This window comes from Nannobrachium achirus (assembly GCF_963921795.1).
Source record: "Nannobrachium achirus genome assembly, chromosome: 4".
NCBI classification, from domain to species: Eukaryota; Metazoa; Chordata; class Actinopteri; order Myctophiformes; family Myctophidae; genus Nannobrachium; species Nannobrachium achirus.
Window position 1 is genome coordinate 31,964,036 of NC_137813.1, and position 13,309 is coordinate 31,977,344.

At 42.3% G+C, this 13,309-nt stretch overlaps 1 protein-coding gene across 1 annotated transcript; it reads left to right on the plus strand.

The window, feature by feature from the left end:
* Positions 1–7,193: 7,193 nt before the first annotated feature.
* rpusd1 (RNA pseudouridine synthase domain containing 1) lies at positions 7,194–12,605 on the plus strand. Its single transcript, XM_080723768.1, has 6 exons — positions 7,194–7,317; positions 8,228–8,460; positions 8,771–8,894; positions 9,715–9,817; positions 10,317–10,418; positions 11,868–12,605. The coding sequence occupies exons 2-6, from the start codon at positions 8,261–8,263 to the stop codon at positions 12,287–12,289; spliced, it is 951 nt and encodes a 316-aa protein (XP_080579894.1). The 5' UTR covers positions 7,194–7,317; positions 8,228–8,260; the 3' UTR covers positions 12,290–12,605.
* Positions 12,606–13,309: the final 704 nt, after the last annotated feature.

The window sequence follows — 13,309 nt, forward strand, 5'->3', positions numbered from 1 at the left end:
TCCTGCTGGTTGTAGTAACTCCAGCTAGTGCCATGCACTGCACAAACAATTGCATTAGAAGCTAAGTCATGTCTAAAAAGAGTACACATAACTGTAATCAAAGCACTGTAAGCAACACAAATTACATTTCCACAAGAAAAGAAAGCACAAACTTACAAGCATTGATCCTGTGATGATTACAAACTGTGTGGAGTCAGAAACATGTGCCTACTGCACTCACAACTTGCAAACTGAAGAGTTCTCTGCTCACTGAGCTATACAGGTGATTTAACTTTCTCTTAATTGGGGCCCACAGTACAGAGGTAGTGGAAAATTCCACAAGACACATTTGCCACCTACTGGCTAAACAGAGAAATGCATTAAATAAAACACAGGGCCAACACAGGGCCAGCACATACAGGCATGTGCACACATGCACCCTGAAATGTTACTATTAGTAAGTCATTTCAGTTTTGATCCATTGATAAATATTATAAATAAAATAGTAAATCATTATAGTAGTATGCATATATATACTTTTATATAATACTTTTTTGCTGTTCAACACAGACCAGTTATATAGAATCATTAAATATATCATAGTAGAGCAGAATAAAAACACGTTTTTGAATGTACAGCATGACTTTATTATGTTTTTTTTTAACCACCGGAAGTCGTCATCATTCCAAGATGGCGGAGCAACATGGGCGCTGCTTGTTGTAATCATAGAGTATATATAAAAGGATGGTTGTAATGGGAGTGCCGTTGTAGGTAGAGGATCTGCCCCAGCTGAGAATCTGCCTGGGGTACGTCACTTCCGTTGCTACGGCAACTCTGTAGGGCCAAAATTCTCCCCCACCTCCAGTGAAGCTCTGTACTAGAGCAGTGTCTGCGTCTTTTATTGAATTCTTTATTCTACATAACATTATTATTTCTTGCTGTCGAATGAGAACATGATAGTGATGTTAACATTAAGAATTCTATTGCTTTGAATTCTATTGCTAGGCCTTTTTTTAATCTATTGCTATTATTGTCACGGTCCGCACCGCAGACCGTGGACTTAGACAGTCTACTCTATATTATGTGTCATGATATGTTATTGATGACTGTCCACTTTATACTTATTATGTTTTGTTTGCCATTCAGTATGTTCTAGAGTTATCACGGATAACCTTATTTAGGTTTTGGACTTATTTAGGTTGTTCAGTTATTCTCTATTAGTCTGACTTGTGTCTGTGGTTTCAGTACTGTTCAGTATTGTCTTGTACTGTAGTGCCGTGTTTTCTGTATCTTATTTTGTAGTATTGTTCCCCCCATGTTTCCTGTCTGCCATGTTTACTGTTACCTGCCTTGTCACACCCTCTGTATTGCTCGTTTGCCTGTTAGCCTATCCCAGTGTTGATTGTCTGTTAGTGTTCACCTGTGTCTAGTTAGTCCTTGTCTACTTATATGCCCCTGTGTCTTCAGTTCCTTGTCAGGTCGTCATTTAGTGTTAGTGTGTTCTGTGTGCGTTCAGGCTACAAGCCACCTGTATTGTATTCACCAGTTGTGGTAAATAAACCTACTGAACTTTGAATCCTGCTCCTGTGCTTTTGTCGTACTGCATATTGGGTCCTCTGAACCGCACCCTGACAATTATATTTGAAATCTATTGCTTTGAATTTAGCATTTATCACTTTAGCCAGTCTGCTTAATTAATTTTTTTTTATCACTGGCAGTAATTAACAGGGTTCATGAACGAGTATGTTAAATTAAGTCTTTTTATGATCTTTTATTATTATTAGTCACATTTCCATGCACCACAATGCTATTTCTGCCAGACATCCATGCACCACAATGCTATTTCTGCCAGACATCCATGCACCACAATGCTATTTCTGCCAGAAATCATGCACCACAATGCTATTTCTGACAGACATTCGTTCACCACAATGCTATTTCTGCCAGACATCCATGCACCACAATGCTATTTCTGCCAGATATCCGTTCACCACAATGCTATTTCTGCCAGACATCCATGCACCACAATGCTATTTCTGCCAGAAATCCATGCACCACAATGCTAGTTCTGACATCATGCATTGTGGTGCATGGATTTCTGGCAGAAATAGCATTGTGGTGCATGGATGTCTGGCAGAAATAGCATTGTGGCGAATGGATGTCTTAGCATTGTGGCGAATGGATGTCTGGCAGAAATAGCATTGTGGCGAATGGATGTCTGGCAGAAATAGCATTGTGATGCATGGATGTCTGGCAGAAATAGCATTGTGGTGAATGGATGTCTGGCAGAAATAGCATTGTGGCGAATGGATGTCTTAGCATTGTGGCGAATGGATGTCTGGCAGAAATAGCATTGTGGCGAATGGATGTCTGGCAGAAATAGCATTGTGGTGCATGGATGTCTGGCAGAAATAGCATTGTGGTGCATGGATGTCTGGCAGAAATAGCATTGTGGTGCATGGAAATGTGACTAATAATAATAAAAGATCATAAAAAGACTTAATTTAACATACTCGTTCATGAACCCTGTTAATTACTGCCAGTGATAAAACAATTTTAATTAAGCAGACTGGCTAAAGTGATAAATGCTAAATTCAAAGCAATAGATTTCAAATATAATAGCAATAGATTAAAAAAAGGCCTAGCAATAGATTTCAAAGCAATATAATTCTTAATGTTAACATCACTATTGATTGATTGAAGAATTTATTAGAAGTTTGCAATAGAAAAAAGTACAGTTTCATGACAGTACAAATCACTGGTACAAGGTCAACTAAAAGGAGATCCTAGAAAGCCGAGGCTTATTTCCACAGGAACCACACTTTAAGTATCTCATATAACATTGAAAGACAGACGGATAGAACATAGTACTTTATCTAGGATAATATCAGTTTCAAAAGCATAACATCAAATACAAAGGCAGAAAAAAGAATAATAAAAAAGGGGGGGGGGGCATGGGGGCTTAGTCTATTTACAAGTCAAGGGTAGCAGCTGTTTGAAGGTGACTTTTCATACCAATTTTGAAGGAGGCTAGGGATTTGCTCTCCTTTAGGGCTTGAGGAAGGGCGTTCCACATGTTGATGGTGTAGCAGGAGAACGAGTTAGAGCCTTGTTTAGTGTTAAATCTACGTTGATGATGATTAGTGGAGCTGCCTCTGGTGTTGTGGTCGTGAACATCCTTGACCTTTAAGAAGTAGTTTGTCAGGTACATGGGAATCTTGGAGGTGTAGTGTATCTTGTACACCAGGCCCATTGCAAGATGCTGTACTCTGTCAGCTACTTTGAGCCATCCCACGCTTTCGTGGTGATGATCGGTAAGGTGGGTCAGAGGAGGGAGACCAAGCACAACCCTAATTAGTTTGTTTTGGGCTGTTTGAAGCTTTAACTTTAAGGCGGCTGGGGCGTCGCGATACCAGACAAGGACTCCGTAATCAATGCGGGGCCCAATAAGAGCTCCTCCTAGTGTCTTTCGGGATTTAGTATTGATCAGCGGGGCAACCCTTTGCAAGAAGCGAATTCGTTGGTTGACTTTATTGATAACCTTGGTGGTCATTTTTTCACTGGATAGGTTAGCCTCCAGGATGCAACCCAGGTAGCAGATGTAGTTTTTTCTTTCTATCACAGTGTCACCTACTTTAATTGTGAAGTTCTCAACTAGGCTAAGTTTCTGACTAGATCCAAAGAGGATACATTCAGTTTTGCCTAGGTGAATTGAGAGTCTGTTGTCATTGAGCCAGGTGCAGATCTTGTTAAGTTCACAGTTAAGGGCCTTTTCAACCTGCAATAAGTCTCTGCCGGAGACTAGGAGAGCCGAGTCATCCGCGAACAGAAACAGATTGCAGTCACAAGCAGATGACATGTCGTTTACGTATATTAAGAACAACAGTGGTCCTAGTATACTCCCTTGAGGTACTCCACAGTTTACTGGGAGGGGGGGGGACAGGGTTCCATTGACTTCCACCATCTGTTCCCTCCCCACCAAGTAAGAGTGCATCCATCTCACTGCTGTGCTATCAAGACCAATAGCTTTGAGTTTTTCGATCAGAATAGAATGATCGACGGTGTCAAATGCCTTCTGGAGGTCCAGCATAACCATGCCGCAATATTTGCCATCGTGAATTTCACGTTTGATGTAATCATTCAAATAGATGAGGCATGTATCTGTGGAATGGGACTCTCTGAAGCCAGACTGGAACTCGTAGATCAGTTTATTCTCTTCAAGATATTTAGCCACCTGTTCATAGACAATTTTTTCCATTACCTTAGAGATGGAACTAAGGATTGAGATTGGCCTGTAGTTGCCAGGGTCAAGTTTACTGCCTTTTTTGTGCAGGGGGGTTACCTTAGCTAATTTGAAGTCCTGGGGGACATAACCCTGCTTGATAGATAGATTGATAATATGGGTAATGATTGGGGCAATGGTGGCAGCTGAGTCTATGAGAAATTTGGGGGCGATTTTATCATGGCCAGCGGCCTTGAATTGAGGTAGGGTGCGAAGTTTTTTAAACACTTCATCAGTTGTCACCGTGGTAAGTTTAAAATTGTCTTTGCATACCCCAAGGTTCCTGTAGAATTTCAAGATGTGCCTAACACCAAACAGCCCAGATGGAGCGGGCAGTTTATTGACCAGATTTTTGGCCATGGAGGTGAAATAGATGTTGAGATTTTTTGCTACATCGAGACTGTCAGTGAGGAGGGTTATGGGAGTTTGGATGGATATGTTGCTGGCTATGGATCTAAGTTTAGCACCACAGCCTAGCTGGGTTTTAAATAGCTTCCATAGGTCTCGTGGTTTGTGGATGTTTTCCTCAACTTTCTCATCCAAGTAGTGTTTTTTGGCAGAAAGGATTAAGGAGGTTGTCCGATTTCTCAGTTTATTAGCCTCTAAACTGACTATTTCTAATTTGGCTTCAAGGTGTTTATTGGGGCCTTTTTTGAGTTTGTGATTATATTTGCGTTTCTCAGAGTATTTTTTGTCTCTGAGTTTCATTGATTCACAGATTTCCGAATTCCACCATGGCTGTGAGCGGGCTTTAACCCTGACCCTACGCAAAGGAGCCACTTCGTCTAGGGTGTTGAAAATGGATTTAAAGCCCAGCCAGGCTTCATCGACCTGAGTGCTAGCTAGTACTGGGGACCAGTCAGATTTCGAGGTTTTGAGGTTTCTAGCTTCAACTGTTTTGTGGCCGTCAGCTTTGGACTTATGTATTTTACGGGTGCAGTAAATTATATCATGGTCGCTTAGGCCACCACATTCAATAGTCCCACTCGCGGAGACTTTAGATTTGTCTGTGGTTACAATGAGATCTATGGTGGTTTGAGAGTTATCTGTAACCCTAGTTGGCTTGGTGATGAGCTGAGTGAAACCCTGTTGATTACAAAGCTTATTGAATTTTTTGAATAGAGGAGCTTCTTTACGAAGCATGTCTATGTTCCAATCTCCAATAATGTATTTTTCAACATTGTCCACCGGTGCAAGGCTCTCCTCCAGTAACTCACAGAAATCATTTTGGTCGGGCGGTCTATAGATGGCACCGATTAGTATGTTTTTAGCTTTCTTAAGAATCACTTCCACCCATACAGTTTCTAAAGAGCTGTGTTGTAGGTCAGGGCGGGGGATATACTTAATACTGTTATGAACATACATGCATACACCACCACCAAATCTGTTTCTATCATTTCTGATTACAGAGTAGTTGTCAATTTCAATCTGAGAGTCAGTGATAGAGGCATCAAGTTTAGTCTCTGAGAAGGTTAGAAAATGGACCTTACCTTCGAGAACCATATGCTTGATTTGTTCATATTTAGCAAACAAACTGTTAATGTTTAAGTGCATAATGTGAATTCCTCTTTTCACAAAGCGGCTGGCAAAATCCATGGCAAGGTCCATAGAAGAGGTGTTTGCGTCGGCGTCGGTGGGGGAGGAGGGGTTGGTTGTAGTCTCTGGTGGCTTCAGAGGGGGACAAAGGGGTCTCCGTGTAAAGTTGGGGGTTGGGGTGGTGGGGGGTTGTGGTAACCGATTTAACCCAGGTTGAGAAAAGTTCTCGGGCCTTCTCGGTCATCCAGCGTGGAGCAGAGTTAATGTAGACTCTGTTCTGGGGTGCTGGGTCCACGAGGGGGTCCGTCGGGTCCATGCAGGGGTCCGCCGGGTGCGTCTGCAGATCGGGTGGGTCGGGGGGGGCGCCGGGGTCCGGTGTTGCGTGACTTGCGTCGATGATGCTGGTCTCGTGCTGAGCTAGTCATGCGGTCACCGAGGGTTCTCCGGGGGTCCGTGAGCCAGGGGGTCCTTCGACGATCCGTAAGTCCGCGGAGGCGACTGCCGAGTAATCGTCAGGGATCCGCTGGTCAGGGCAGCTGGAGTAGCCCGTTGTGAGTCCCTCTGTTTTCATCAGTGAGGGGCTAGCTAAGTTAGCATCGTTAGCTTCGCTGGTCACTGACAAAGAAGGATCCGCCGTAGTCAAGCCAGCTGCAGTGGCGAGAGCAGCTAGTCTTCGGGTCATCTGTCGTGTAGCTACAGGACCCGGATTTAACTCTATATCACCTGATTGTAGTAATAATAAGAAGATCAAAGATCGACTCATACAACCATTCAGGGGTTTGTCTCTTTTGTTCCGGTTAGCAGCCAGCAGAGATTGAATAACATGAGATCCAAAGCTCGGGTGCTTAGCTACCGTTTTGGCAAGAAGATATAACTCACTGTGTTTTTCGTCCGTTTTGTCCATTTCCCATAAAAGATTCTCGTATTCCATTGGTGTTAGGATCTGTGGTGATTTATAGCATAAATCCGTGATCCATAGTAGAAATAGAAGAAAATGTGGGATGAACCAAGCCTTTGGTGTTTTGGTTCCGGAGCGTGAGCGAAAAACACGTCCTGCCATGGTGATGTTCTCATTCGACTGCAAGAAATAATAATGTAATGTACAATAAAGAATTCAATAAAAGACGCAGAGCTTCACTGGAGGTGAGGGAGAATTTTGGCCTTATAGAGTTGCCGTAGTTTTGGGAATGTATCGTTTCCGTGTTCAATAAAGGTTATTCAAAGCCAAAAGCCAATCGCAACAGCGCAAGCAACGGAAGTGACGTACCCCAGGCAGATTCTCAGCTAGGGCAGATCTTCTACCGACACCGTCTCTCTTTGGCTGACTGACAAAGTGAGAGGGGTGGAGTTGGAGGAGGAGCTGGTCAGAACGCGCATGCGTCCTCTCTGCTCCCACAGCCAGTCCACTCAGCTAAGCATGCGACTCACACTTGACCACAGATGTAAACAAAACTCCTGAGGTGTTTTGTTTACATCTATGATTTCCAGTCCACCTGTCCTGTGTTCATTCCTTCATGAAGGTAAACTAACCTCTTAAATATATCTGACTTTTTCAGTTGCTGTATGTATGGGCCCGGCAGTGTTAACTCTTAAAGCTTAGCTAGATAGCTAGTCAGTGGTGCATGCTAGCACATGTGTTAGCAGCACATCACATCTCTAAAGTGACATACAGACATCCTGTTCTACTGCATAATGGATTTAATTCACTTGACTTACTGCATGTCATGATGAATCACTGTTTCATCTCTCATCTCTGTAAACATGTGCATGAGGTGGTACTTGCTTACCATTGGTCTTCCAGGGCTAGCTGCTATACTGGTATCTCCTATAAAAAATTAAATGATAATGTTTGGGGGAAAAAAATAGTCATGTATTAGGCTATACTAATTTCCCTAGCCTTGGATCAAGACTTGTGTTATTATAGATTCTGACTTTTACAATTCTTATCTATGATAATTCGTATCTATGATATGCAAATGTCATTATAGGCTGTAAGCCTATAAGATGACGATGATGATACATCATGATAGTCTTGATCAAAGGCTAGGCTATTATATTCAGTTCTTTGTGTAGTTGGTGGTTTGCAGTAATGGGAAAGAGAGGGCTAAACTGTAAAATAAATTCTGAGTTTTGAGTTTATTTAACTTTGTGCACAATGTTGCATACAAAGCTCCATACATACATCTGCACACTGAGTTACAAATGGATATTAGTAATACTGAGGATTTTACAGTGTAGCTTCTATTAGGCAACAGGTAAAACTCCCAGATCAGTAAGCTGTGTCACACATCCACATCCATCTGAATTTGTGAACCCAATAGTTCACAAATTGATTATCACACCACCAGTGCAACTACAAAAAATGTCTATTGTTTGCGTCTGTGAAAGAGTAAGATAAACTGTCAAGACAAAACAATTCTCTTTCTTTAGGACCAAGAGAGTTGAGTTGGTCAGTCATTGACCATGGCAGCCACCACCACAGAGCCAGCCTGCAGTGTGGATGGACTGCGTGTACTGCATCAGGACAATGACTACATCGTGGTGGACAAGCACTGGGACATCCGCATTGACAGCAAGATGTGGTATGAGAATCACACGGTGCAGGCACAACTCAGACATCGCTTCCCTGACCTGGCTGATCCTGACACCTACTATGGCTTCAGGTGAGAGAGAGAGCGATAAAGAGGACTAAGTTAACCTATTACTTTCACGCAGTAATTAGACTGTTGTGTGACACTCGCTTTTCAAAACCTCCATCCCAAATGTACCCACCCATCCTTACTACTCCTACACAGTATGTAAAGGATTAAGTACCTTGAGCAAAACACTGGAGCACAATGGTGTGAGCCATAAACAGCCAGAAAATGCTGTTTCTTTCTTATTTCATTTCACTTTAGTTTTTTCAGCTTATTTACTGTATTCAAGCAACAGTTCTTCTGTCCAATGGTGCTCCCTGTGGTGATTCCCTGCTAGGTTCTGTCACCAGTTGGATTTTTCTACCAGTGGGGCTCTGTGTGTGGCCCTCAACAAGGCTGCAGCCGGCAGAGCGTACCGATGTTTCAAGGACCGCACAGTCACCAAGGCCTACCTCGCCTTGGTATGGGAACACAGGGACTTGTCTGTCTGTCTGTCTCCAATATGGTCCTTGCTGTTGCTGCTTTGCAATGAGCAGTGCAGTGCACTGTGCAATTATACAGTTCTTTTTCTTGTAATGTAGCTTACTTTTACAGTTGGTAAGTGGCGTAAACTGTGATGCTACAAAAATACGGTAGCTGTCCCCCTTTGTGCCTGGGATGGTTAACCAGTGGACAAACAATAGCCGGCAATAGTATATATATCCTTAACTCATGAAGTTTAATGTAGAGAAGTATGACATACTGTAACAGTTTCTTTCCAACTTCCAGACATTATACCTGGGTATACTGTATTAGGACGGTATTTGGCAGGAGGTGCAGTGCGATGGTAGATTCTTGTTTGCTAGTTAATGAGTAACTGAGAATGGTGTTATCCTGGGATTGACAAAAACGAAAATGGTTAAAATGGGTCTCCAACCAATTATAACTGGGCAGGCATTATAATATGAGTGGGCAACATTCAACATCCATTTCCAAACACAAATCACCTCACATAGCTGCTTATATTTATAGTTTGATGACAATTCACGTAATGCTTATAATGGTATACAGACAGGATTTACCTGAGTATACCTTATTAACGAAACACTGCTCCTCAAGCTTCGTATGACATCTGCTGACAATTTCAGCACCCCAACTCAAAACACCTTCACATTTCTGCACGCCACACAATAGATTGACAGATATTATGAATAGATAGATAGCTGGAGGGATGTTATTAAATCAAAAAGCAAAGTGTGTGTCATTTTTTACATGAAGCTCATTTGTAGTGTTGTGTTACAGGTGCGTGGCTGGGTGGACGAGGGGACCAGGACTCTGGACTTCTCTATTGGAAAGAACTCCACAGAGGGAAAGACACACATGATGTGCATCGAGGGAACAGAGGGTATGTTAGGGCTGGGTCATGTATCCAAAATATCACATCATAATATTTTGTGTATTCAGAACTTTGACGTTATAGGGGTATTTGACTGTATAGTTTTTTGTGATGTGATATGATGTGACATTTTCATGACCTTATCTTGTTAATACAATTGCCAAATTATGCCAATCCTACATTCAAAGTGGTCTATTGGCTTCCCATGCTCTCCAATCATTCAGCTATGGCCACAGCTAGACGAGGTAGACGATGGCATAGTAAAAATACCATTGCATAAATCCATGTCTGTACTATGATATAGTACCTTCCAGCCCTATGGTACATGTACATGTACTTGTGTTGGTGTGTATGGAGAGAACAGTCATGATGTTACACAACCCCCTGTTTATTGTACATTTTGTAATAGACGATTTGTAACAGAAGATTTGGTTTGTGTCATTGACACGTACTTTCTCTATCTTTTCTCTCACTGTCGCGCCTTGCTTTGCTTGTCCTTTTGCTTCAGGTTGTGAGAACCCTAAGCCATGTCAAACTGAGGTCACAGTGCTGGAGTATGGGACGTATGACGGAGACCCTGTCACCAAGGTGCTGCTCCAGCCTCTCACTGGTACAGAACATATACTGTACACTTAAAACACACACACACACACACACACACACACACACACACACACACACACACACACACACACACACACAAACACACTAGATGTTAATGCAATTTAAAGCAAGAAAATTAAAACATTCATGACTTCTTACTGTATGTATAGCCGGGGATCCAGTCCCTCATAATGGGAGAGGACCTGTGATGTTCTGCCGCACTTTTTATTTCTGTTTTATCTATTAGTTTGGTCATTAAGGTCCACAGAATGAGAGGCCTGCTCTGCCGGAAACTTCGCGAAAAAAGTTATGGCCATTTGTATATTCACTGTCCCATTGACTCCACTAGAAATATTTAAAAAAGAAAATAAATCTGCTTTAAGTAGCATGTGAGGGGTCAAACTAGGGGTTCTTCATCATTCTGAATCCATTGCAAGCATTTGTTTTGCATGAAAAACATTCCTTGGGCAAAATTTTGGCCATCCAAAACTGTGAAAAGTGGAAAAAAAGTGATGACTCATCACTTTTCACAGTGTTTTCACAGTGTTTGTGTTTTCACAGTGTTATTTTGCCCAAGGAATGTTTTTCATGCAAAACAAATGCTTGTAATGGATTCAGAATGATGAAGAACCCCTAGTTTGACCCCTCACATGCTACTTAAAGCAGATTTATTTTCTTTTTTAAATATTTCTAGTGGAGTCAATGGGACAGTGAATATACAAATGGCCGTAACTCTTTTTCGCGATGTTTCCGGCAGAGCAGGCCTCTCATTCTGTGGACCTTAATGACCAAACGAATAGATAAAACAGAAATAGAAAGTGCGGCAGAAAATCACAGGTTCAACCCTATTCCTTGAGCTTTTGGGCATGTGGATCCCCGACTAGTAGTGGGTAATCCAAATTTAGCTAATCATTGACTCAATTAAGCAACATTTTAATCATTGTGGTGCAAATGCGGAATTAAAGAATAAAGCCATAAATCCCAAAATGGTCTGTTTATGTACAATATATGGCTGTTGCTGTGAATTGGGTTGACAATGACAACTGACACCAATGTGGTCCTTTTTAGGGCAGTGGACACTGACAGTTCACTGCATTCCTATTTTGCTTTGTTGAGATGGACAGTAGGAAAGGTGATTGGGAGAAATGTCAGTATAGAGGCACAGGATGACAACTCCCGCATCATCCAAAGGCCCTGTGTATCCTTGTTTATAGAACGTTTTTCTTATTGTTAACACAAGAAAATCCTCAGTGGTCATTTCATAGCCTCGCGTAGCTGGACAATATCACTGAGGGCGTTTTATTTTGCAATGGCAGATTCGTCTGGAACCAGGCTCTTCATTTCACTCATAGTGTGTGCAAATGGATGAATTAACATCGGTGTACCAAAAGAAGCTGACAAGGTTTTCTTATTTTAAGTTCTTCTCTCACAATTTCCCTCCCTCCCTCCTTCCCAGGCCGGACCCACCAGCTGAGGGTCCACAGCTGTGCGATGGGCCACCCCATCGTGGGAGACTTCACCTACAGCTCGGGAGCGGACGACGCCCCATACCGCATGATGCTCCACGCACACCTCCTCCACATTCCCTTGGAACCCCAGCCCCTGCTCGTTAATGCCGGAGACCCCTTTCTGCCTGAAGTTGACCCCAAGTGGCTCCCGCAGCGCTCGCTGCGGCCTCTGGAGGGCACTGTGGAGGCCATTCTGGGGTGCAGGATGGAGGAGCTAGAGAGGAAACAGAGGGAGGAGGAGGCAGAGAGAGAAGCGAGAGAGGAGGGGAGGAGAAAGGGGAGAAGGGGACAGAGGTGTGAGGAGGAAGAGGAGAGTGAGGAACAGAGGATGAAGTGTCAACAGTGGCTGAGTGAATGGGCTGGGGACTGACATTACTCAGTAGCACCATCTTGTGGTTGATGTGTTCTATTCTGTGTCTTCATTTTTGTATTTATTCTACTGTAAATGTAACAACATGAAATAAGTTTTCATTTGCTGACTGCTTGGCATGTTGTGTACTACTGTAAGCCAAATAGTACATGTGGACAAGCATATTTATGATTATTATTTAAATGATCTCTTCCCATGAATAACAAGGAAACGATTGCATCATGAGCTATAAATACAAGTGAAGAGCAGTGCCTACCTAGAAAAAAAAAGTAAGGAGTGCATTAAATATATTAAAAAGCTGCGGTGCAGTTTTTAAATATTCTTGCTATGCATTAGCCCTTAAATAAAGGCTTTTTAACACATATGGTGCCAACCCCGAGTTTCCCGAGTTTGTATTGGTACTAGTGCTGTGCCAACCCCGAGTTTCCCGAGTTTGGGCCGTTTTTGAAAAAAAAAAAAAAAAATCAAAATTTTTTTTTGGACCTCCAGAAATGTATTAGGCATGATCGCGTTCGCGAAATTGCATGTTTAACCCCCATACCAACCCATTCTTTCAAACATGGCAGCCATGTTTGTTTACATCTGAAGAAAACATAATGGCTGATAAATCATGAATGCCTGAACGGATTTCCAAGCGGATTTTTTTGTTTGAAAGCTGTGAACAGCATCTACACACGTGGTGCATCATCTAGGCATGGGCGTGCACTTTTTACACACTTGCACAATTACATGGAAGTCTATGGTAACCATGGCAACGCGAGACATTGAAGAGAAAAAATCATTGCAACATAAGTGTTAACTTTCCCTCGAGAGTGCCTTGGTCTAACCTTTTTTCAGTGTCTCCAGTACTTAGACCAATACCTGGAGGAAAAGGAACAACTGTGTATCATTTAGTATGGTGTTGGACAGGATAAAAAGGATATATAGGCCTATAAGAAATCCTACTAGAGAAATATTAAATATTTATTATCCTGAATTAATCCATGACATTGTGAGGAGGCAAGTGTTATGGAAGAATTG

Excerpts from the sequence above, each read along its gene's own strand:
- rpusd1 (XM_080723768.1), top strand. The coding sequence starts at position 8,261 with ATGGCAGCCACCACCACAGAGCCAGCCTGCAGTGTGGATGGACTGCGT. Across the intron at positions 8,895-9,714 it reads CCAAGGCCTACCTCGCCTTG|GTGCGTGGCTGGGTGGACGA; the intron begins GTATGGGAACAC and ends GTTGTGTTACAG. Across the intron at positions 9,818-10,316 it reads GTGCATCGAGGGAACAGAGG|GTTGTGAGAACCCTAAGCCA; the intron begins GTATGTTAGGGC and ends CTTTTGCTTCAG.